The sequence below is a fragment of the Drosophila gunungcola genome, unplaced genomic scaffold (assembly GCF_025200985.1).
Source record: "Drosophila gunungcola strain Sukarami unplaced genomic scaffold, Dgunungcola_SK_2 000001F, whole genome shotgun sequence".
NCBI lineage: Eukaryota > Metazoa > Arthropoda > Insecta > Diptera > Drosophilidae > Drosophila > Drosophila gunungcola.
This window is the reverse complement of record NW_026453197.1, coordinates 19765804-19791515: the sequence shown is the minus strand read 5'-3', so window position 1 is coordinate 19791515 and position 25712 is coordinate 19765804. Positions and strand designations below refer to the sequence as shown.

General features: G+C 34.7%; 5 protein-coding genes and 2 long non-coding RNA genes across 8 annotated transcripts; 6 read left to right on the top strand and 1 right to left on the bottom strand.

Annotated features, from left to right (window-relative positions):
- The first annotated feature begins 2135 nt into the window (after positions 1-2135).
- LOC128262026 (uncharacterized) lies at positions 2136-2603 on the top strand. The gene is made up of 2 exons (XM_052996037.1): positions 2136-2283; positions 2353-2603. Exons 1-2 carry the CDS (start codon positions 2217-2219, stop codon positions 2520-2522), a joined length of 237 nt encoding a protein of 78 aa, XP_052851997.1. The 5' UTR covers positions 2136-2216; the 3' UTR covers positions 2523-2603.
- Positions 2604-2641: 38 nt separating this feature from the next.
- On the top strand, positions 2642-3187 carry LOC128262025 (chymotrypsin inhibitor SCI-I). Its single transcript, XM_052996036.1, has 2 exons — positions 2642-2770; positions 2853-3187. The coding sequence occupies exons 1-2, from the start codon at positions 2704-2706 to the stop codon at positions 3020-3022; spliced, it is 237 nt and encodes a 78-aa protein (XP_052851996.1). The 5' UTR covers positions 2642-2703; the 3' UTR covers positions 3023-3187.
- A 671-nt stretch (positions 3188-3858) lies between these two features.
- LOC128262027 (uncharacterized) lies at positions 3859-4534 on the top strand. Its single transcript, XR_008268306.1, has 2 exons — positions 3859-4150; positions 4207-4534. It is a non-coding gene; the product is annotated as an uncharacterized LOC128262027 (long non-coding RNA).
- A 254-nt stretch (positions 4535-4788) lies between these two features.
- On the top strand, positions 4789-13132 carry LOC128262028 (uncharacterized). The gene is made up of 3 exons (XR_008268307.1): positions 4789-5266; positions 12687-12756; positions 12808-13132. It is a non-coding gene; the product is annotated as an uncharacterized LOC128262028 (long non-coding RNA).
- Positions 13133-18485: 5353 nt separating this feature from the next.
- LOC128262012 (serine/threonine-protein phosphatase 2A activator) lies at positions 18486-20254 on the bottom strand. The gene is made up of 4 exons (XM_052996022.1): positions 20110-20254; positions 19430-20053; positions 19160-19368; positions 18486-18948 (listed from the first exon to the last, which is right to left on the bottom strand). Exons 1-4 carry the CDS (start codon positions 20135-20137, stop codon positions 18571-18573), a joined length of 1239 nt encoding a protein of 412 aa, XP_052851982.1. The 5' UTR covers positions 20138-20254; the 3' UTR covers positions 18486-18570.
- Positions 20255-20719: 465 nt separating this feature from the next.
- LOC128262017 (putative oligosaccharyltransferase complex subunit CG9662) lies at positions 20720-22121 on the top strand. Its single transcript, XM_052996028.1, has 2 exons — positions 20720-20959; positions 21185-22121. Exons 1-2 carry the CDS (start codon positions 20821-20823, stop codon positions 21493-21495), a joined length of 450 nt encoding a protein of 149 aa, XP_052851988.1. The 5' UTR covers positions 20720-20820; the 3' UTR covers positions 21496-22121.
- A 142-nt stretch (positions 22122-22263) lies between these two features.
- On the top strand, positions 22264-25082 carry LOC128262009 (uncharacterized). 2 transcript variants are annotated; one of them, XM_052996018.1, is made up of 5 exons: positions 22264-22651; positions 23127-24034; positions 24527-24608; positions 24673-24789; positions 24947-25082. In XM_052996018.1, exons 1-5 carry the CDS (start codon positions 22328-22330, stop codon positions 24956-24958), a joined length of 1443 nt encoding a protein of 480 aa, XP_052851978.1. In that variant the 5' UTR covers positions 22264-22327; the 3' UTR covers positions 24959-25082. The 2 variants fall into 2 exon arrangements, with proteins under 2 accessions (XP_052851978.1, XP_052851977.1); XM_052996017.1 differs by having other exon boundaries at positions 24673-24819.
- The last annotated feature ends 630 nt before the right edge of the window (positions 25083-25712 follow it).

Genomic DNA, 25712 nt, shown 5'->3' with positions numbered 1-25712 from the left:
AAATGACTGTTGATGCCTCGACTTGCCACCCAAATTCCCTGTACAAAAACAAAAACGAAGGGAGATAAAGGTCCACACACACACATACGAGGCTGCGGATGCAGGAGCAATAAAATTTTCGATTCGCAGGACTCGAGATGGGGAAATAATTGCGGCCCCTGAAAGTGTTGCCATAAAAATGCAAATGTCAAATGCCGCAAAGTTGCGAATGCGAATGAGCGTTGGGGCTCGGAAAACAAATAATAATGAAACCCTTGACAGCGGCAACATAAATCCGTTCTGGCATATATAACAAATGATAAATGAAGAGTTGAAAGGCAAACAAATCGAACAAAGGGATAAATAAACCAGGCTCTCTCACAACAAATTTCCCTTTTTGGGACTTAAAAACATTTACGAACTGAAATTGGCGGCTTGGTGATGTTATTGTTTATCACTTTGAAGCCATCAAATCGACATAAAAAATAAAAACATACAGAAAAATTGTATGGCAACAGCTTGTCAATGACCAATTGAAAATAAATAATGCAAAAATTTCTATGGGCGTATTAAAGTTTATGCGACTATAAAACTAAATAATTTATCAGATTAAAATTATTGGCTTAAATTTTTAAAATTAACTTAAAAACTCTTATGTGAAATAAGAGTCAAGAGGGTTAGCAAGACTTATTGACATACAAATTTAAAAATTAATAATGAATTGAAATTTAAAAAGAATTTTCCCTTAACTTATAAAGGTATAGGTTTTAAATTATAACTGTGCTGTTTTAAATTTTTAAAGAAACTAGTAATTTTACCATGCTTATATTTGTTTATCTTTTCGTTAAGTTAAAAATGTTCCAAGCTAAAACCAAATCTTAAAAATGTTCCATAAGATCATTTAAAATGTATAGTAAATACCATCTGGTTTTAGGAAAAATTGTATGGTAATTTTTTTTTTAATATTTCTAAAATTTCCATTACAACAAACTTTAGTTTTGTGTAGCCAATGATTTTCCTTTTTCAAGTTTGGGACATCGACAATAAAAGAAAGCGAAAAGGACGTATGAACTGCAGTTTTGCAGCCCTTAGCTGGTTTTTTAACATAACAGCTAAAACTTTGGAAAAGCGAAGTTTTTGTATCTTAGCTGCTTCCATGTTTCTGTATATATCGCATTTGTATCTGGTTCTCAGTGTTGCAATCAGGACTTTCTGTGTGTGTTTTCTCTCATCTAATTGCAGTTGGAAATTGTTAGGCGGCTTTTGAAGTTTTTAATTGAATTTTGGCTCATTGCCCAGACTTGACTTTAACAGAAAACATTCATGGACATTTTCCATTTATCGTTTTCCTTTTCTAGATTTTCTTTTTAGAATTCGTATCCTTTGCAAATATATGCCAAAAGCAAAATAATACAACTTTTTGGTCTTTGTGTGCATCAAATAATAATTATTGGGCTAAAAAGGGAAAAAAAATAGATACGAAAAACAAATAAAAATATATTTTCTTCTCAAATGTTGTTCCCCTTTAGCATATTTATATTTGCTTTGTGCCGTTTGTCCTCGACTTGAGTTGTCCTTGAGGAGGACTTACCGGCGAAATATGAGAAAAAGACAATCACCTGGTTATCGAGCGTCAAAGGAGTGGCTGGGGTGCTTAGAACTGCCGGGGCTTAAGTGTTGTTATCATCTGTTTATTGAAATTGCGTATCAAATGTTCGTTTTCAATTGAAACGGCATTTTGTTGGATCCTGATTCTAGAAAACAAACAAAGAATGAAAATGAAAAACATCACATAAATTTAAAGAAAAATCTTAAGTAAAAAACTTATCGCGGCTTGGAACTTTGCAAAAGCTAAAAACATAACATTTAAAACATAAGCTAATATTTGTTCTTAAAAAATACGTTTAAAATTAAAAACAAAAAAGGGTATTTGCGAAAAGGTAATTGCGAAGCTAATTGCTGGAAACAATGCATTTAACAGGTAATACAAAAAACACAATACAAATTCCCAATTAAAAAATTTAAACAAGTGTTTTGTTTGTGGTGCAATATAAATAAGCTCAAATACAATAAGTCGTTGAACTTATAGATTTGCGAAAGCTTATATTATGCTCTTGATTGTAATAAAACAATTCATTGTTCCCAGGTATTTTATTAATTAAGTCGTAACCAGCTCTTGACATTTAGTCATCCCAAGTCAGTCAAAGTCAAGCCAGTCCTCTTCAAGAAAACTCAAAATGCAAATTATTTTTATTATCTGCTTAATATTTATCCCATTCGGTTGTGATTCGGCATTAAAAGATGGTACTAGAGTTATTTTATTGGGCAACCGAATCGAATCTTGTTAATAAAGTCCTTTTTTATATCATATAGCAACCTGCGGTTTTAGTTATCGTGGCGTCGGACTATGCAAAATGTTAATTACAAAAATTGTTTATATACCTATTGAAAACAAGTGTAGGGTCGTGCACATAACTGGATGTTCAGCTACAGGAACTTTCTTCAGCAGCGTAAAAGCTTGCGAAGCTAAATGCAAAAAATAATATTATTCACAATATTTCACATTGTTTAAAATAAAAAAAACTACACTCAATTTTTAAATGGTTTTACGTGGTTTAATTTTATTAGTCGCGGAAATTAATCAATATTAATGAATAATTCTTTAGTGCAATGGTATTTTAGTCGTTTCATGTTATTTAAAGGAAAGAGTTTATTCTTCTTAAAATGCATCTACTTTTAATTCTTTGCCTTATTTGTTTCATATTTGGTTCTGTTTCGCCTCTAAAAGATCGTAAGTGTAATGAAGAAAACTAGATTAATATATTTTGAGCAATCCGAGGCTTTATTTATATTAATATTCCCATAAATTTTAGCAATCTGCGATGATGAGGTATATGGCATCGGGTCGTGTAATGCTTTAATTGAGCGAATAAGTTATAGAATTCGTGGAAATTCGTGTGGATCGAGAACCTTTGCAGGCTGTGAAACAGTAGGAACTTTTTTCAAAAGCATAAAAGAATGCGAAGATAAGTGCAAAAAGTAATACTATTGGTAAAATTAAAATATTCCATTTATAATGGTTAAACATGTCTACAAATTTTGGTATAAAAAACATTGACACGAAATAAAATATAAAGGAAAACTTTTCATGTTACAATTGAAGATGTCTTTGTCTTTTATGCGATAATATAAACCTAAAATGGAATAAATTATAAATAAATTTAATTGCAACTTGTTTTAAATGTATACAAAAACTTACTAAAAATACAAAATTATATTCTATTTTTTTTCTTTTTTCAAAAGAAATTATTAAAATACGAAATTTGTCTTTAAGGTAATTTCATGTATTTATTTTTTAATTTAGCAATCAACGAAAAGTGATTGAAAGAGTTTGCCAAAAACTTTTCCTATTTGCCGGCAAGTCGTTAAGACATCAACAACTTGGCTCCTGTTGGTACTTTTCCCTTTTCCACCGCTCCAAGCACTCGTTTAGCCCTTCTTGTATTCATATTTCTTCTTTTTTTTATAAAACTTATGCCCAGGGCAAAACTAAAGCCATGAAAGCATAATGACAACGCCGACGACAAGTGCGCGTAATGGCTGCATCAGAACAAAGTTGAAGAATGGAATCATCATGAAAAAAGGGAATAAGACTTGCTAGACAATTAGCAATGGATTTTTAGGATTCCCGTCTCGATTTTCATCGAAACCGAGAGAGAAAAGTTGAATACTAATAGTTTTAAAATTTATTAGTTTTTAAAAAGCTAAAAACTAAAATATGTTCTCACAAGAAAAAAGATCGAACAAGCTTTAATAAAGGGGTAATGAATATCGATAGTTGTAAAATAGTATTAATGTTTATCTGCGAGGATAATTGTTTTGAGTTTTATAATTATTTTATATAGTTCCTCAAACAATGCCACATCGTAAGAAACACTAGATGTCTAAGAAGTATAAAATAATTGGTCACAATTTTCCAGAATCGATTTACGTAATGACTAGAACCAATTTTATAAACAACGGTTCTGCAAAAAGGTCTATAAAACCTCGAATCCATAGGAGCGAGTGTTAGTTTTTTCACCAGAGCTGAACAATTTTCGTAAAATGAAAGTGATTCTTATTACTCTTTTATTAATAACCCTACTTGTTTTTGTAATGGGCCTAGAAAACTGTGAGTTTTTGTATTATTTTTTGGGTTGGACTTTATTAACTAATAACATTATTAAGCTGACTGCGAACCCCTTATTGAGCCTAGGAGGAAATGCAAACCTTCTGATCCCGTTCGCCGAGGATTTACATATGACGAATCAGCAAATAAATGTGAAAAAAAAGAAATATGTACGCTAAAAACTAAAGGCAACAATTTTTACAAGGATATCGCTGCATGCGAAGCAAAGTGCAAGAAATAACAAACCATCGTAAACAGTCAGGCTTAAAATAAATTAAGTTATCCTGTTCAGAAAAAAATGTTAACTACACCCAAAGAAAATACACTGAAAGTTTAGTTTTAAAACGTGTGTCTGGAAAATAAACAACATACAGTACAAAAGTATAAGTATTAATTATTCAATTCTAAATAACATAAACCATTTATTTTTAAGTTTTATTTCTATACCGAAGTAGAACTATAGTCTACGGGGTGAGTTTTAAGCCACATACATTTTATTTTTATACTTTTGTGCTTTTAATTTAGCACTCATCTTGTTAGTTTTGTCTTGGGTGTAGTTGCCATTCTAAATTAAATTAATTGTTTATCTCAAAAGCGAGTATTATTGTATTGAGCTTTCTTATTAATTAGTATAGTTCGTCAAAAAAGGTTACATACATTCTTAAGAAACACTAAAAGTGGTCTTATATAAGAACTAATCATAATTTTGCAGAATCAATTAACGTAATGACTAGAACCAATTTTATTAGCAACGGTTATGCAAAAAGTTCTATAAAAACCTCTTACCCATATGTGCTGTGTGTTAGTCTTTACGCCTGAGCTGAAGGAATTCAATAGTTTTCGTAAAATGAAATCGATAGCAATTGTAACCCACAAAAAAATCAAAGAAAAATACATTCACACTAAGATGTCTTAATTGCTAGAACTTTTTTTTTAGTCAGACGCGTCAAGTATTTTATTGTATGACTTTCTCGATTAAATCAGTAAGTTTTTTTTCGAGTATATTGCCTGTGTTGTGAAGGTTCCATTGCGACAACATTAATTAGATTAAAATGCCTACAAATCATTTTGGAACGGCACCCGAGTGACAACCTCCGCATTTCGGAGCGAGTAAGCTCGGTAAGCTCACACATTATTCACACGCTTCGAGGCGCGCAATTTTCCGCCATTTCCCGAAATGCAAATTGCGCACTAGCCCAAACAACACGGAAAAATACAGAGTAAAATCGGTAGAGCGAGCACCGAGCAATTTAAAGCAGTGCCCGCGCAGGGATAAAGCATTCGAAATCAGTCCGAAAATAGCAAAAACAGCGGCGGGGGTTCGTCCCGAAACAATTACAAAACTATAAGCCCCCAAAAGGATTCGGGCCGCAAATAAACAAAAAATGCAAATCCAGTCCAGGAGTTAAAAGGGGGGGAAAAACAAAACGAGGGGGAATCCCCCAGAGATGCCCACACAAATTGTCCGCTATCGGCTGTTTGGGATCGACTCTGGAGTTGCTCTTAACTGGGTTCTCACACCGAGAAAAAGGATATAGCCATGTTATAGGCAGCATTTTCAACTGGATTGAGTGCCTGGAAGCTGTACGGGGAAAATCTCTGGTCAGCATAAGCAATGCCCCGCGGGAAAGCTCATGTTAATTACAAAATACGTCCTATTTTTGTTCAGGAACAACTAATTGGTTTCTTTGCTAAATCGTGGTAACACAAACGAAATTACTACAGACTTCTTGTGAAAAAAGATTGTGCATATGCATTACAATAAATTATCTAAAACTTAAAAAACATTTCTCCAATTGATAACTAAATTTAATCGCTTTAAATCAACCAAACCAAAAAGTTGTACTTCAAAGTTACTTAATTTTATGTATTGTTTTTGTTATCCCCCAGCTCGTGAGTATTTCTAAAACACATACTATGCATAATGTAGGAATCTGAGATGTTTTACACGGGTAATAATTTTTTTTTATTTCAAAGTTTAAAGTCAAATCAAAAATAATATTTATATGTAGTGCATATAAAATGGTTGCTTGAGCCAAGCTTTAAAAATGACTCTCTAGTTCAATCGATTATGAGTTTTCAAGGAAAATAAAAATTATAAAAATTTAAAGCTTTTTATTTTCTTAATATTTATCTGAAGGCCGAAACAGTGGAGTAAAGTCCTTGTATAAAGTCGCTGACTTTCCCCTTCATGCCCACCACATTCAATAAATAAGAGGGGGAATTTCATTTTTAGCCAAACACTTTTCCAAGAAACACTTGTACTCCTTTCGAAAAGGACGAAATCCAGGCTTTTTGTTTTCGGCCGTTTTTGTTGTTAGGGTGCCTTAATCATGGCTCGTAAATCTTTGATGTTTCATTCGAGGCAAAACGCTAAGCGATTTTTAAAATGGCTGTGGGTTGGTTAAGCCGCATCCATAAATTATGGGATCAGAATGCGGCAATTTTCCCTTTGTTACATCACATTAGCGCTACAGCTACAGCTGCGGAAAAAACTCTAAAAACTATGAAACTCCCCTTTGCAAGTCCCCAATCGAATTCAATTCAATTTGGCATTGAGTAAAATAAAATAAAATAGAAATGCACAAGTTTTGCTTGATTTCATCTTGCTGCTTTGGCAAAGGCCAAAAAGCGCAAGCCAAAGCAAAGCAAATCGATGTGGAAAATGCTGCATAGAGCAGCAAATATCTAGAATAAATTGAATATAAATACGAAATCAAATCGAATTTGATGCGAGTTTCAGGGCTCTGTGATTGAAACGGATTATGGCCAGAGTGGTTTTCCCCAACTTCATCTTCATCTTCCTTCCCAACGTTACTGGCCAAGTGCTGGAATTGTGGTAATTCCGATCTTTGGTAATTGGCCCTGTGGGGAAAGGAAAGGAAATAAAATCGGCAGCCAATTCGCTGGCGAGTACTTCAATTTTTTTTGGTGCAGCAGTCTCTCTCTGTTTCAACTGCATTTGAGCATTTGAGCACTTCAAGTGCATTCCAATTAAGTGCGCTGGGTAACTGTAAAAGCTTTTCCTACCCGCACTAATTTTCCCGCTTTTCTCGCCGCTTTCCCCCCGCTTTCCACCCGCTTTTCCCCGGATTTCCCGGCCTGAGCTTAATGGGGCAGCCGCAAGTGTCGCTCACGCTTTTGGGGGTTTTCCAATTTGTAGGCGTTCGGTTGGAAGTGTGGTCAGCTTAATTACGAGTGATTAAATAGCTTTTCTAACGGCAAACACTAGTCTTAATAGGATTGCAATTTTACTGATAAGTTTTTTATAAGTACATAAAAACAACAAGTTGTTAGTGTACATCAGATATTTGTTGCTAAGCCACTTAAGTTAAAGCGTAAGATTGTAAACGGATACCACATTCTTAAAAAAAGATTTTTACTTTGATTTCTTCTAAAAAAGTAAAACCGATTCTAACCTTTTCTTTATTATATTCCACTTTTTGGTTTAAATAAAATAGAAAACAAATAGAATAATGTTATTAAAAATTTTAAAGGTAACTTATTTTTTCAGTAAATAGAAAAAAATAAGTTCTTAGTCTACGGAAAAATTTTTATGCTAAGAGAATTTAGTTTAAGCTTAGCGAATTTAAATTAAGGGTGTGAACATATTACGTACACGACTCGTTGGCCAGATCTGACGTTCATAAATATAAAGATTTTAAATAAATAAGCAGTAAATAAACAATAATTTGTAAAAACCTGATTTGTAAAATAAATGATTTGTTAAACAAATGATTCGTATAACAAATAAGTTGTGTAATAAGTTTTAATAATATAATACCATGTCAAGAACATTTTTAATATTCGTTATATTTTTTTTATATATAATTATAAAAAAAATTAACGAAACTTAAAGCAACATGCATTCACTATAAGCTTTTACCAACAAAGGAGTTTTCACAACTGGACCATGAACTTGATTCGTACTTCTCTCGAACTTTTAAGTGAACCAAGATTTTTTAACCCCAGTTTTTTCACCCGCTTGAAAGTTAGCCCATGTGCATGTGCATATCCTTCGTATCTGGGCTTTGGCAGCAATCACTTCGACCCCTCGGCGAGTGGAAAAGCTGCTCTTTGCCTTTGTTACTGGACAAATGTGAAAATTGCTACGGCCTTTCAGCCTCGTAACGACTGTCAAACGCACTTGGAAGTCGAGTTGGAAAGCCGCCAGTTGTTTGGCTGTTTTTTTTTGTTTTAACTGCTCCGTAAAGTTACGCAATCGGAGAAAACTCCGGGCACAAAGTTACAAATGCAGGCGGCGACTGTATGGGGATGCAGTGGACCATAGTTGGTCCAACTCTTTGACTGATTAGATGTACACCCGGGGGGGCAGTTTAAACTTTAAAGTTGTACCAATGGCAAAAACAATGAAAAATTCATTGAAGTGCACTTTGGTTTGTCGCTGTTCGAAGCGAATCGTTTTGTTAAAAGTCGCCAAAAAAAAGTTTTGGGAAAAAAATGCGGTTACTAGTTTAATTCTCTTTTTCTACCTGTGAGACCAGCGGAATTAAAATTGCACATGGGGTGCAGCTTTTGAAAAATTTAAATGAACACAATAGCGCAGGATTTCGATAAAAGAATTTCAATTTGGTTATCGTGGCGTATGAGCAATTTTATCAAACAGTTATGACGACTTTTAAAAGCCCCAATTGGCTTGCAAAGATAGTTATAGTTTTGGACTGAAGTCTTAAAATTATTGGGAAACTATTTATTTTTGTCATATTCTATAATTATTCTGTTGTTATATAGTTTACAAAGTTTTGGCTTTATATCGATCATGGCACATTTACTAATCCATTTTCTTTAATCGATTTCTTTGAAAATAAATTGAAAAGTACAGTTTGTAACTAAAATTCTTGAAAGGCAGTGTGAGCACTCATTTATTAGCCACCTAGCAACAGTTTCGCCATCTAAAAGTAATGCTTAACTTGACAGTGACAATCTTAAAAAAGAACTAGCAGCAATGCCTGCAATTTATGCCGACACATAAAAATATCAGTAAAAACGTAGGAACGAAACAGCAACAAGGGCTGTAAAAGTCAGTCAGTAGTAAAAAGTAGTTTATTTAAGTAGCAAAGCGCGAAAAATGTGTTTTTTTTTTAAGGATGGAGGTCGTAAGGGATTCCTCCCCCGTGTATTTGCATATGTGGGAGTGGGTAAGCTTCCATGTGTGTGTGTGAGTGTGTGTGTGTGTGCTTTCGCTTCTGTTTACTTATTTAAGTCATTTGCAATTTCTGCACTTTTCTTTGCACAGTCAACGCATAAAAAATAACACAGAAATGCAGCTCCACTTTCTACACAAGTAAAAAATTTTGTTTTTGAATATTTTAATATTCTTAAGAAAGTTAAAAACGTATCTTATTGATCAAGGAACATAATAGAAATATATAAAAAAATTCACAAGCAAACCATATTCTAGATATACAAATTATATATTTTACAGAAAACAATTAACCAAAATTAACTTTAATGTTTTTTCAAGTCCATTTAATATATAAATATAATTAATATTTATAAAGGGGCTTTGAAATCACTAAGAAAATATGTCTAAAAATATAATAATTTGCGTTCAGAGTTCGTTTCAAATATTTTTTGCTGCTTATTTTTAGACACCTTAAAGTAATTTCAAGACTCAGTGATTTTTGTTGCACCCCGACATATATATTTCTTTCATTGCGTATTTTTCCTCTGTGTAAAAAGCGTTTATGTGTGTTCATATGAATTCCCTTTATAACTGACAAACTTCGCAGGCAACTTTAGCAATTACTAAACTCACACACATGCAGGCACTCAGACACATGCTAAATTGTACTATTTAATTTGGTTAGAACGAGCTGGCTGGCGAGCCTTCGACAAATGATGGCTCAGATCAAGATGGCTGCTATTTGGGAGAGAGAGCTCATTCTTTTCTAGCACCCCTTCCCCCACTTCCTGTGTATCGTCAATCTGGAAAAAGAAAATGGGAAATGGGAAAAGGAATAAGGGATGCGGAAGGAAGCACGACCAGGTTGGCCCCTGGCGGATTTTGCCCACTAAAATGCTATTTTTCACTCTATTCGAGCGGAAGTTGAGCGACAGCAGCACGCCCAAAAAGCAGCGACGGCAGAAGCGTCAAGCAGCTCAACAGCAAGCAGAAAGGAGAAAGTAGAAAGTACCCACTGCGGAATCAGAAACAGCCACCGGATGTTTAGCATGCACTCAGATAAAAAAAGGTTTGCAACCTGAGTCCTTAAGTGAAAAAAATATCCACCGGGGATAGCTAGAAAAACGTTTTAAGCTGAGAAATTTTTTTTTAGTTTACCATAAGGACCAAAAATAAATAAAATATTAGAGTTTTCACTTTTTTTTTAACTGCCCTTTATGAAAACTATATTGCTGTTTTATCATAGTCCTTATTAATTTTATTAATTAATTAACAGTTGTTCATTAGAAAAAGCATATATCACTTATGGCGATTTTATTTGACAAACAAATCTAAATTTTAAACTTCAAACACTCATAGGCTTTTATTCTTTTTATAGCAGTTCTGCACTCCGGAATATAAACAAATTTAAATGCAAATATTTATACCCTTGCAGAGGGTATTATAATTTCAGTCAGAAGTTTGCAACGCAGTGAAGGAGACGTTTCCGACCCTATAAAGTATATATATTCTTGATCAGCATCACTAGGAGAGTCGATCTAGCCATGTCCGTCTGTCCGTCTGTCCGTCTGTCCGTCCGTTTATATGCAAACTAGTCTCTCAGTTTTAAAGCTATCTGCATGAAACTTTCCCAAAAGTTGTCTTTCTATTGCAGGTAGTATATAAGTCGGAACGAGCCGGATCGGACGACTATAGCATATAGCTCCCATAGGAACAATCGGAAAAATAAATGAAAAAAAATTATAACTTTGCTGTTTTTTAATTTTTTGTTTAGTTCTTCGACATATAGTAATGGTAAAATATTTCCGATTTACGGTTTAAATTTCATCAAAATCGGACGACTATAGCATATAGCTCCCATAGGAACAATCGGAAAAATAAATGAAAAAAAATTATAACTTTGCTGTTTTTTAATTTTTTGTTTAGTTCTTCGAGATATAGTAATGGTTTAATATTTCAGAATTACGGTTTCAATTTCATCAAAATCGGACGACTATAGCATATAGCTCCCATAGGAACAATCGGAAAAATAAATGAAAAAAATTATAACTTTTCTGTTTTTTAATTTTTTGTTTAGTTCTTCGACATATAGCAATGTTTAATTATTTCAGAATTATGGTATAAATTTTATCAAAATCGGACGTCTATAGCATATAGCTCCCATAGAAATAATAAAAATATATAAAATAACTATCTAATAATTGAGCTGCAAATAATCATAGTTTCAATGTTTTTTTTTAGCACATACTCAAGTAAATCATAATTTAAATGTTTTCAAAAGTATTTAATTAATGCAATAGCTGCAAGGGTATATGAACTTCGGCTTGCCGAAGTTTGCTTTCCTTCTTGTTTATTTATTCTTTTATATAATTGACCAAATAACATTCTTAATATCTCAACTAACTTATAAATATAAACAAATTTAAAATTGAATTGATGTTAAAGTCTACAATTTATTCATTTGTAGCTGTTCTAGAACATAGAAATATTTTAAAGCAAATATTTTATTTATACTTTTGTATATTTGAACGAATACCCCCTTTTTTCGAAGTGCATCAGCACAAGCTCCCAGTGAACATCACCGAAAACAAGGACAACAAAGTGCACACACACCATACAACAGCTGGCGAGCTGTTGAGGCGGCATCAGAGGAATGGGTGGCCAGGACGAAAAGGAAGTCCAAACGCCGTCGAGGCGACAACAATTGTGCATTTGAATGCCGTTCGGAGCCCTCGTTGAAGATGGCATATTTCGATGTGGGCTTGTGCTAGACATCCTCCGAAAAAAAGTTCGAAAACAAAACTATGCTAGGAAGCAAAAAAAAAAAAACAAAACAAGAAAACAGAAGCACACATAAAAATGTCAACACATTCAGATCCGCTAAGGGAGCTGCTGTGGTTTCTGAATTTTCAGACTTCACTGGTGCCAAAAATTGTGGAAAATGTGGCCTTAAATAGAGAACATTTCACGATAACTGGGACTAGGAAAAAACTGCATTTTCTAAGCAACGTTTTGTAGAAATAAAAACATTAGAAAAAAACTTTTCAAGAAGTTTGTCAGTATGTATGTCAGAATAAGTAAAAACAATAGATAATTTCTTTAATTAAAATTAGCTTTTTCTTAGAAGTTTTAAGTTTTCAAGAAGTTTGGTATTCGTGACGAACTAATTAATGTTCGTAGATTATTTATATAAATATTTATTTTGTGATCATTTAAAAGGCTTATAATAAGATTGTATTTTTTTTTACATATCAAATTGTTTGTAGGTACGATTAAAAAAAAAAGGGTAGTCTGGTCAACACAAATTCCGACACTTTCACTGTTGTGTTGATAATGTTTCCTCTAATTGCTCTTGCCTTCAAATGTGCCTTTTTCGAAATGAACTCATTTCAGGACACTTGTGGCCTAATTAATAAGGCAGGCACCTGACCAGGTCGAAGGACGAGCCCCTAAGGACACGCACGTAAAGCACATAAAGAAATTGCGAAAGTTATTAAAAACAAACACTCTGAAGGTGGAACAAAGGCAAAAACTACGCACACGCGCACTTTTTATGGCCCACCATTCGAAGGGAAATAAAACGAAGCACGAAGGACGAAAGACTTAGCCGTTTTTGCCCACATTTTGGCCAGCGGCCAAAACACACATCAATGGGGTATAATCTCTTGGAGCCACGGGAAAATCTGGAGGATGGACAAGGGTTCGGTGGGATTAAGGAGCGCAAGGAAGTTTCTGTTGAAGAAAAAGGGGTTTTTGTAAATTAGAACAATATTTTTAAATACTTTGCAATCAAAAGTTTATCGAAATAGTAAGCCGAACAAATTATTTGGCAAATACTATTAACTATATATATTTGCGTTTATATTTAAAATTGACTTTAATGAATAAATATATTATATATATTTGACGACAAACTAATACTTTATCGAAATTGAAGCCACTTTAAACTAATTATTATAATTTTTTAAAAAAATTTTATTTAAAAATAATCAAATAAATAAAATACTAACATTTATATATTTTATAGAAAACTAATTCGTTGTCGTATTTATATTTGTATTGTCTATTTATTTAAAACAAGACTTCGCTGATTAAGAACACAAAAATGTTTTTATAATTAACCTATATAATAATATTTATAATAAACCTATTTTTTTAAGACATATAAATTGCTATTTCTAATTTGACAAACGTACATATATACTATTTACAATAAATTGATATAATATTTTTGTTTATATTTAAATCAAGATCGCAATGATTATAGAGATCCAGGCAATTCACTTTTTTGGAATTTCAATAAGTGTTCTTATCAATTGGGTTAATTTTAAATGACAAAAATATGGTCAAAATATCTTTTATATCTTTTCTCTGTCGTAGAGAAAATGTCCCTATTGCAAAGTTAAGTATCTGGACAGATTTAAAAGGGGAGAATTTAACCAAACACGACTCTGGATGGATTGCATAGCAGCTGTCTATTCCCAAACAGGAAGCAAGAAAAGCATTTGAAATAAAAAGCCCCAAGGTGGAAGAAGAAGCTGCAATTTTCAGCGCACATTTCAGATGCGTTCGCATCCGCCGCTCAGGAATTTCCCACAGCGACCACCCACTCCGCCCACTTTGTCCATCCGCCCACTATACACCACACACACCCCCCGAAAACCCGCTCTAATGCCTGAAGCCTGCCAAGTCATGTTTGCATGACGAAGTTTTCCTCAAACCATTTGGGCTAATATTTTAAGTTGGGGCGAAGCTGCCAGTGATTTGTAACCTTTGATGAGTTGGCGGGTTAAGCGAACTGCTGAGGCAGGGTGGAAAACAGGGGTTAAGCTGGAGCTGGAGCTGGAGCCAAAAGGAGCCGCAGTTGGTAGTCGGAAATTAGCGCTAATCTTTGTAATTCCAACAGTATTAAGGATGGCTCTCAAGTGGTTAGGAATAGGGGAAAAACTGGAATAATTGTTAAAAGAGCTGAGCTGCCAATTTCAGTCACTTAAAGCTTACTCAATCCCCGCTTGACTTAAATTAAGAGTTTTAGTCAAAATTATGTAAAAAGATGAAGTTCACTTGGGCTTAAAATTCACTTGCAAAATAATTTTAATTATTATTTTAAACATTGCTTATTAATTGATTTATTTGCATTTATTCTATTAATAAAATACGAAAAAGATAAGAAAATAAAAATATAATCAAAATATGTAGGTTATTTTTTATCCAAAATTGAATCTTTCATATATTTTATTAGCTGATCCCATCCAATGCATTCATGGTAAATGTATCTTTTTTTTAAATTGTTTTATATTTATTTGTGTAAGTTATTGCTATAATTAAATTAGAATATTAGCAATGCAGTTTTCTATCGCAAGTTTTAGTTGATTTAAATTTTCTTGATTGCCTTGGGTAAAAAGTTGAGAAAACTTTTGTTACTCCATTTATTTTTGTCACTTATTTCTTTGTATTTATGTATAAACTTGTTTTTGAAAATTTTTAGCAAAGTTTAAATGCTATTTTTAATTAGTCAAAAAACAATGGTTGTCTCCTGTTCAAAACAGGAAATTAAACAATTAGGAATTTTGGCCATAACAAAGCAACTAATGTACTGTTAATTTACAAATTTTTTATTTCAATAAAAAAAAAAACAATATTTTGGTCATAACACTGCAATTAAACATAAACATTTTTTAGATGGACAAGTCAAATTTCCGCCATCGTATAACTAAAGCAACAGCAGCTAAAAAACATAATTCACAATTCAGTGTTTCAATCGCAATCGCCTTCTGTTCCGCTTCTTCAATGAAAAACTGGACACGGCATTTGCCTCCCTGCCACTCCATATTTTCCCATTTGCCTGCCTATTGGCGCCTTGCACATGGGACCACACAGAAGGCTCCTTACTTGGAATATCCCATTTCCATCTCCTCTTGGTCACTTCTGCACCACCAAAAAAGCCTTCGGCTCAGGGAGTTTTAACTCTTTGGTTATCCGTTTTAGCAAAAGGGTATATGTAGTCTACAAGGGTATGATGGGGTTTTTGAGGATTAAGATATGTAAGTTAGTTGTTGAACATAGACATTTTACCTAGAGCCATTTTATTGAATATAAGCATGACTTTCTCATACATTTCAAAGGTAAAGAAAATTAAGATATTAAACATAGAGATTTTACCTAAAAATTTTTACATTTTATATTTTTGCCTATTATTAATTGAATTGAATCAAAAAAATCGGGGCATTTAATGTTAAATAGTTAAAACCTAAAGGATACCAAACTAGTCCAACAGCATAAAAACCTTGTGATGGCATTCATTATTTGGGCTTGTGTACTTTTTTGGAAACGGGTCCTTGTCGAGGATAAGGGAAGTTAAAGTGGGCTGTGTGGGTGTTTTTTGGCGTCAGCTGGTTAAACACACAAATGGTGAACGGAGTCACAAAACAGAAGGAAAACATTGTGCAACCCGAAGAACCAGAAACAGAAACAGAGAACCCCAAAAGCCACTCGCATATTTTGGCTCGAGTTAATTTGGGGAGCGGCTGAATCTTGGGACTGCAGGACGTGATGATGAAAAACTAGGGGAAGTTGTGTCGGACTCTGGTCAATGTCGCACACAAAGTTGCCAAGTTGAACTCCGCCCCCATCCGGTCGAGCTCTCTGGCCAAGAAAACACGAAAGTTGATCAAGAACTTTACCTCATCGAGGTGCTGCAACAATGAATTTTTCCCATCCCCACTTTGGCACTCAGAAAAATGATGAACAAATAAAATAGTACAGAAAAGTGATAAAAAAATATATGGGATATAACTTAAAATTGCATGTACAAAAGCAATTTTAAAATATATTTATAAAACCAATTTTAAAATAAATAAACAAATCATTTTGCAAATATACACTAAACAATTTTTAAATATTTATATAACATTTAAAACCATTTTAAAATGCATTATAGTTCGAAATTGAAAACCCCATAAATGTTTTTTGGTTTTTTAAAGTAATGTTATTTAAGTGATTAAACCATGTTGTGATTTTAGACTGTTTATCATATAATTTATATTGAATGAATAGCTTAAAAATTATTAAAAATTATACACATTTGTAATGTAATAGAATATTTTCCAAGTGACACTATTTTTCCTCGCACTCTTCATAGATAATAACTAATTTTCGCCCGGCACACGTCAAAGTTGCTCCATCTCCGTTTTAAGTTTCCGTTCGAGCGGCTTGAAGTTTTTGCGACAATTTTGTGCTAGTTATGTGTATTGGCTGCAGTTTGAGAGCCACTTTGCAGAATCCTTTTAGTCCTGCGAGGCTTCTTCTGCCACTTCTCGACTACCTGGGCAAAGCTTGAACTTTCGCAAATTGCATTCTTTGCAAGAAGTCAAGATGGCAATGGGCTGCACACGTAATTAGTTGCGGGGAAGTTGGGGGAAAATTGAGCCGAGAGCAGACTACAAGGTTTATAAAAGCAATCAAGGAATGAATCGAAAATTGAGAAAATATTACAAAGGGTTAATGCTTGGGCTGTTTCAAATTAAATAAATATATCTGTGAGTTTCTGAAATATTTTACGAATAAAAGGTAAAACATAAGAATTTGACTTAAATAAATGTTTACTGTTCAGTCTTTTTAAGAGTAAGAAATTATATCTATATACTTTTCCATATTTTTTAAAAACAGTATCATACATACAAATATTTACCACTTTTAGTTTTTTTTCCAAAAACAATTAAAGCATCAGAACTTCACCAAAAATAATAAGCTTTAATTTAAGCTTTTTTAAAACAATTTATATATATCCATGAGTTTAACCAAGTTTATTGTTTAAGCTTTTTTAAACAAACAATTATATTATGAATTTCTGAAATGTATATTGAACCTTTTCTCATTAAAACCAATAAATGTTTACTTCAACCTTCTTGTTATTCCTTTTTTTTAAATCTTCCAGGCTATTAACTATCTAACAATAGAAGCACTAAAGCAATATTAATACAAGTTACTCCTGATTTCCCGGAATGCCCAAGGTAACTGCTAATGCCAAAGGTCAGAGGTCAGAGACACCGAAATCTCGGTTTAAGCTTTGACACTGCCTTTGGGGGCCACATTTTACAGATGGCCAGGTTGGAAGGTCCCTCCACCATGGCCTCCATCCATCAGGCAACTCAGAAAAGCCCACCCAATCCACTCCATCCATCGCCCTTCAATCATGTTTTGGTCCTTGTTCGAACGCCTGCTGACAGCTCGCCCACAAATTTCATTCAATTTGCAAAAACACAAAACCGACACCGAACTGAAACTGAAACTGAACTGGAAACTGGAATCATTCTCGGAAAACAGGAGTGTGGGCTGGGTCAAATTGATGAACATGACCGAAGTTGGCCGCTCTTTGCTACTTTTTGCACCGAAACAATGGGAAGAAAAGCTAACATTTTCATGTTTTTCGAAAGTCTTCAATCAAAATGCGTCGGCAAAGTTTTAATGCATGCGCTGCCTGCCTGCCTGCCTCTAAAAGAAGAGAACAAAAAAATAAAATTGTAAAAAAACTACTATATAGCGGAGAAAGTTTTTAAGTGACGAAATGAGTGGGCGTGGCAAGCTGGCTCCTGCCGCACAGTTTGATAAATGATGTGTCGAAAATAAATGATTATGCTTTCAAGGGACTCCCCACAAACAAAAAACTTTTTTTGTTTTACATTTTACTTCTCCCTCTTTTTTGTTATAATTTCCTCTTATTTTAAGCTGTTCACTCCGCAAAAATTGATGTACTATAAGTTCATCTAGATATTTGCATGCCTCATTTGCCATATTGATTTTGTTTATTTTTTTCCTTTCTTTTACTTTTCAGATTTGTTCGTTCTGCTTGAAACGGACAAGGTGGACGGGGATAATGTACATTTGTTTCCATCAAATTCGGCTTAAGATTTACATTTTTGTTTTGGTTTTTGGGGATGAAAAATTGGGATTAAATGGAGTGAAATTTGTTGGCCAGGAAAATGCTGTTAGGGGCTATTTTAAGCCGAGAACTTCAAATTGTCTATCTACATATTTTATATATACAATATTTTTTAGATGTTTACAAATAATTTAAATTAAAGCATGTATAAAAGAGCAATATTTTAAAAGAAGATATATCTTTTTTGAACAATATTTATTAAATATTTAAAGTAATAGTTATAGTTTACCCAATAAAAACTGCATTTAAACTTGTGTAAACAATTTTTACTGGACCGAGGGTCAACGCTATTAATAAGAAATTTGTAACACAGGTTAGATCATCGCCTTTTTTCGTTTAATCTACCGCGTGCTCCTTTGAGACTTGTCCGTCGGCCGCTTGAATATTGGACTTATCGCCGGAACCTTCGCCGGCGGCCACCAGAGAAGCCGACGATGTCGATGCACGTAGGACAACGCTACTGTCGCTGCTCTCACTGCTTGAATCGCCCACATTTAGGTCGCTGTTTAGAGATTCGGCGGGCGGAGGAGGAGGAGCGACGGTCACCGGAACTGGTGGCACCAAACTTGGAGTCCCTATGCAGATGCGTTTCGAGGGCGGCGGTGCCACATGACCCAGTCTGGCATTGGAGATGGTTGTGCCAGGCGAGACGGCCTCAAAAGCCATCAGTTCTCCGAAGTAGACGTGCTGGATAACGGGAAACTTGGAGAGGATCTGCGGATTGTACAGAAAGAGTTAATTGGGTCTATTATAAAAATATATATAATAAAATCCTTCTCTAAGCAAAGCTACCGAAGCGCCTAATGACTTAAAATATAAATAGGCCCACAAACTATTATCCTCGTATAATCAAACCTAACAAATACCCTAAAATCTTTTAGCATTAATAGGCTTTACCAAAAATTAAACTCCTTAAACTCCTCACCTCCTTTTGGTACATTTTAACCAGTCCCGCGTTGATTTTAATCCACGATGGCACATCCGTGATGCTCCACAGCTGGTTTGAGTGCTCGCCAAAGTGTCCAGTCTTGACCTTGCAGATGTAGTCGATGCAGCTGATGAACATGAACTGATCCTTGAAGTCGCTGATGATCTGCTCGTCCACAAACTTCGACGGATCAAAGGGGCTTTTTACTGAAAGATGATATACACTTTAAGGGGTAATTCCTGGGCAAACATATGTTTAATAGTTCACCAGCTAGCTGCGCACTGCCCCAGATGAAGGGCACGAACTGAAAGTCGTCCAGGGACCAAACTCCTTGACTGCCAGCGGGTTCCATGTTGTAGGTACGCTGCAGTTGCCTGACGAACTCCAGATATCGATTGAACAGCCTTAGGGCGGCTGCCACAATGTCCTCTTCCTGCAGGATCTCAGCTTTGAAGAGTGAGCAGAGAAAGAACAGGAAGGACAGCTCGTGACCGGTGCCATAGTCAATCCTGGTGGCATTGCCAAAGGACTCCATGAGGTATTGCTCCAGTTCGCCCTGGTACCTTTTTTTGGCGGCGGGCAGCAGCTGGTCCATCAATTCCGGCAACTGTTCCCGCATTTCCTGGGCCCAGTCCCTGTAGGCCTTGTTCCCGAAACGCTGAGGTTGCTCCAGTGGAGGATGTTGCTCCACAAGTTTCTCCAGGGAATCAAAGAGGCGCACCAGTTTTGTCAGCATTTCCGACTCGTGCATTTCATCCGTCGTCTTGATTCCCTGAATCGCCGAACTGGTGCCATTTATAAAGCCTATTAAATCGTGGTAGGCGCGGGATCTTTGCCAAATTCCCAAGTCGCCCAGATTTTGCACCCGCTTCGTAATTGCCGGCAGTTTACCTAGAATAAACTTTGATTAATCCTCTTTTACTTTTTTGTTAATTCATCTAGGGCACCTGCTGATTGCGTATTTGCATCCGCCATGCTTGTAAAATCTTTATTTCACTTCAATTTAAAGTTATTTTGTTCAGGAGTTACGTTTTGTTTGTTATTTTGGCTGCATCTTCTTTTTTTGCTGAATTGCAACAGTTAAAAGTTGGTGATGGTAACAGAGATCTGTTAAACGAAGAGATCCCGATAGTGACATCACTAAGTATGACCGTTTAACAGTGGCGCCAAAAATATTTATTTAGATTTAAGAATTATTACCTTATAATAATCTGGGCTCATAAGCCTCGCCAAAAAGTTTACTAAAGTGTTTATAAATATATTAACCACGACGGTAAATATGTATATTCCATATTCAGATTGAAGGTAATCGAATAAATATGTAGCTTACTAACTTAACTAGGTTTAAATTATACATTTATGACAGCAGTTGTAAGACCAAAAATAAGCTACAGAATAAAAGCTTATAAAAGCTTATCATACATAAAATTTATTGTATATTTTTTTAAAAATATATGTGCTTAATTTGGTCGCTATTGCAGAAAAGCCGATAGTGTGAATTGGTTTTTACAGAAGCAATGCGATTCATCGTTAATTGTACACAAATCCCATCCCTTATCGATAGATGACAACAAACACCGCCTACGCCGGCAACTTACCGTGAAAATTGGAAAAAAATACAATCTCTTGGGATAAAGCTATAAAAACATATACACAACATGATCGAGACACTATATAATCTGCCCTTCCACATCCTGGTGCCGCCAAACATAAAAGTTCGAAAATTCAGCATTCCTATGCCATCGCCCATGGCTGTTTTCAGTGTGATATTGTTTTCCTATTTTCTGGTTACTGGTGGTAAGTTATTTAATAAATTATTACCCTTTACTTAATTACAGATAACACTTTTAATGATGAGTAGGCGAAATATCTGTTGAAATATTAATAATTAATTTGCAAATAATTAAATGCCTTGAAAAATCTAAGCTGACTTTTAAATGCTTTGAATATATATGTAAATATGGAAGGCAATTTAGTATAGAGATACTAAGTTCTTTATTTATAAAATCTGTTTTTCCGCAGGAATCATCTACGACGTGATTGTGGAGCCACCCAGTGTGGGAGCCACTGTGGACGAACATGGACACTCGCGTCCGGTGGCCTTTATGCCATACCGCGTGAATGGACAATACATCATGGAGGGTCTGGCCAGCAGCTTCCTGTTCACCGTTGGAGGACTAGGCTTTATTATAATGGACCAAACCCACTCCCCGGGAAAGACGAATCTCAATCGCCTACTCCTGACCGCCATGGGATTCATTTTCATTCTGGTCTCGTTCTTCACCACCTGGCTCTTCATGCGCATGAAGCTGCCCAGCTACCTGCAGCCCTAGAATCTCTACTAAAAACGGACAGATCAACGCTCTCTTAGTATTCTCTTGTCTCTGAACAGGCGAAAATCGTTAAATCGAACTGCTTTCATAAGAATTTCAAAGTTTCAAAGCCTTTAAGCTACGGAAAAAAACGATCAAAAGCATTCCTGAATCTGATTGTGGTATTAAATATGTTTATTTTTATACGAATAAGTTATTTTAAACATATTATAATAACTTTCGTACTTGTATAGAATATCATCCAATTAAGCATCAGTTTTGGTTATCCCTATAATATCTTTGTTCTTCAAATAATCAGAAATATACTACTATCATATTTACCAACTCAAATAATTTAAAAGAATGTTTATATTTAAAGTCATGACAGAAAATGTGATAGCTTAAGCTGTAAAGTTTCAGTAAGTGAAGTTTGACTGTATATTTGGTAGATCCCAAAACATGTCGCCAATCTAAAGCATATAAAATCGGAGGAAAACAAACTTTTCGGCGTCCAATGGCTCTCAGTTCACATCGCGCTGTTGACTAGTTTGGCTCGCTGGTTTGCCCGCAGCGTGCAAAAACGACTTCCATCGCCTATATAATTTTAGAATCTATTTTTGTTTATAAATATAAAGTACTTATGTATATATGTATGTGTGCACTCAAAGCTGATACTTGCAAATAGTTACCAGTTACCAAGAGCTAAGAAAACTGTCAGCTAAAGTAACTAAATATTGTTCAGTTCTTCAAGTGATGTAACCACGAGGAATACGAATCCTCTCCTGCTCTCTTCTCCCAGCGCCTTCTGCGTCGCATTTTGTTTACTTCTTAAGCTAAAAACCAAAACAGAGACATGTCGAAAAAGTGCACTGTGCGATCGCTGAGCGACAGTGCCTTGGCGGAATTGGCCAATCTGCTTGTGTCCACCATCAGCTATGTGCAATATGCCCCGGACGTTCATCTGGACATCAATATCGTGATGGTGGAGCTGAACGAGTATCTGGCCCAGCTGGGAGCCACCTCGAATATCTATCAGGATCTACTCAGGGTGATCCTCAGCTCGGATTATCTGGACGCCAATATGCGGTTCACCTGCCTGCAGATGCTGCTCAACTGCGGAGTCACTTTTCTGATGACCGAAGTCTTTCCCTTTAGCTACTACGAGAAGATTCTACAGGTATGTGGGAATTGTCTTCGAGGAGGTTGAAAAAATATTTTTGAGAGAATTAAACCAACAGTTTAAAGAGTGAAAGAGGAAAACCAAACTAAAAACCCAGAATATATTATTGATTGAATTATTTATTCTTTGAACATGATTGGTCACAAAAATTTTAAAAAAAAAATATTTTTTTAAATATTTAAATAATTAATCATTTCCTATTTTAATTTACTTAACATATTTGTAAATATCTGTTATATTTGTATAACACTGTTTAGTTTACAACTATTAATTTGTGTTCTTGAATAAAAAAAATAGCCTTAAGTTTATTATTAAATTTTTCCATTGGGCAAGGTTTAGGACTTTAAGAAAAATAGTAACTGACCTATAAAAATACTGAATGATAAAGCAGAGAACTGAGAAAATGTGCTTGTTTTTTAAGAATATATTTTTAGATTTTGCTTTTAATAAACTTTTATTGATCTGATTCCAGGTGATTGCAGCTCAAGGAGCGGGATTGCGGGTGCTGAATATAAAGGGAATCTGGGTGAAAGAGGAGCACATGCACTATATGTACGACATTGTGAGGCGATGTAAGCAGTTGGTCAAGCTATATGTGCCCTATATTGCCAACGATCGGCTGCTGGAGGAGATCGGGAAGTGCTGCACACGCCTGCAGATTTTGGACATATCCGGCGAGACTGACATTACGGAAATCGGCATCGATTTTCTGGCCAAAGGCGTTTGCTCACAATCGCTGACTGTTGTGGATGTGGGAATGCCGGGTGAGGAGAACATCTGCTACTCGGATATTGCCCTGATCCTGGAGCACTGTCCCCAAGTGGAGACCCTTGCCACATACTCATTTGTAGGGGCCTCTCTGAAGTTTATTCACGACAATATCGATGAGCGGTTTAAGTGTCGCTTGAAATATATTCACGACACGGGCACCGATGAAACCACTTTGCAGGTGATAATGCAGACTTGTCCGCGGTTGGAAACCCTCTATTTGGATTCGCCAAAAACTGGAAGTTTGAGAGCTCTTCACACGCGGAATCTGAGAAAATTGAAAATCTACAAATTCGTGGTGGCTGAGTTACTTCCTCTGCTAGAGCGACCAATTGGCAGAAACCTGCGTCATCTTACAATGATCAAGGGCTTGGGAAATCTCGACTTAGGAAAGTTGGCTCGTCTCTGTCCGTCTCTGATCGATCTCGACTGCTATATGATCGATAGTCTAACCTACGGGCCAGGACAAGCCAAGTTCCAGCAGCTAGAGGGTCTGGAGATCCTAAGTAGCGCCATCATGACCAGTTCTTTGAAGGTCTTTCTATGCAATTCCACGGATCTCAAGAGGTTGGCTGTGGACACAGTAGAGTTTACAGATGAGGATATAATAAGGCAAGTAATATAAATAAAACAATAAAACAACAATACAAAATATAGTAAATTCAAGTTTTTCATACTCAATTTAAAGATTTTTTACTTTGATTATCATTCATTGCGGTTTTTACATATTAATATTTAATTAAGTATTTAATTTGTTTCTAATAATTTGATTTGAATCTTTTCGTATTTTATTTTCAAAAATATTTTAATTATTAATAGTGCTTATTAAATAAAAAGGAATGATTTTAAACATATGTTTTAACATTAATTAAAATCTTTTTATATTAAGCCATTTATTTGACTATGCAATGCACTTGATATTAAAATTTTATATTCAAGTTAAAAATGGCATTTGAAACATTGAAAATATTATTTAATGGCAAATATTATTTTACTCCAACTTTATTACTTTAAGTCCAACTATTGCAATATAAATTGCATCCTATTTATATTCAAAAAAATAATAATAATGAAAAAAGAAAACTGTGTTCAAATATTTTGCAGCATGTTTATGCAGCACGACTTTAAAGTCCTGGAGGATGTTTGGTTTACTTTGGCGCCAGAACTTACAGTACAGTCTGTGGAGGTAAGTCTTTTGCTTAAATACCCATTTACTATGTTTATATTAAGCTGAGGCTATCTTTTTTTAGTTACTAATGGACAGCTGCCCGGAACTGCAGTCCGTGGGTCAATTAACAGGCTGGTCCTTAACGCCCGATGACTTGGCGCTGATTCGGGGACTTTTGAAAAGCGGCAATTCGAGCATTGTACTGACACCAAACGGTTTTCTAGCTTGAGTATTATTAAGACTTGCTTTAATTTCTTTAAGCTTAACTTTAATTTAACCATTTATCTTTCTTTAAGCTCTTCTGAATAAGTGCTCTTTTCGATATGTACTATTAATATTTTCTTTTTTCTTTCTAGCGCCTTCAGTAGCCCTTATGCTGCTGCCTTTTTCCGGCCAGGAGGAGCAAACATTGTTGTGAACAAATCAAGTGTTGTGTATTTTAATTGCTTGTGATATTAAGAAAATAAAGTTGTTTAAATTTAAATTTGAAAATCAACGAGAAAAATGTGACCAATGCTGCATTTTCTGTGCAATAAGTTAGCAGCCCTCAGCAGCTATTTTCTGGCTGTCGATACTCATCGTATATTGATTTTAATTTTTGGCGGTCTCTTTGTTTTTAAAAGTAAATCATTTACGACTGGTTATGACTGTCTTTAAAATAAAAAATGCTTTACAGCAATAAACTAACTTTAAACGCAGGAATATACAAAATATTTTTATTTAATTCAAAACAAGCTTGCAAAGATAGTTGCCTCTAATATGTTACAGTTTTTAGAAAATCAATCTTGATTTTTACACTTAAACTAAAGTATATGCAAAGTATGTGTGGAGAAAAACCTTTCATCATTTTTTCTTAAAAATAACAAATATATTTGGGTAAATAAATATAAGCTTTTTAAGAGATAATTTGTCATGATCGATAAAAATATAGGATTTTATATATCATCATCAAAGAAACCTATCATCGTATCTTTTTATATTAATTCCAATAAATAAATAGTGTGGGATGGAAATTGGGAGTCTGATCAGTTTTTGTGCTTGTAATTTTAATAACAAGTGGTGCTCCTAATGAAATGCTTATTAACGTGGTGTCTCCCTTAAGATGCCATCAACTCTCTTATG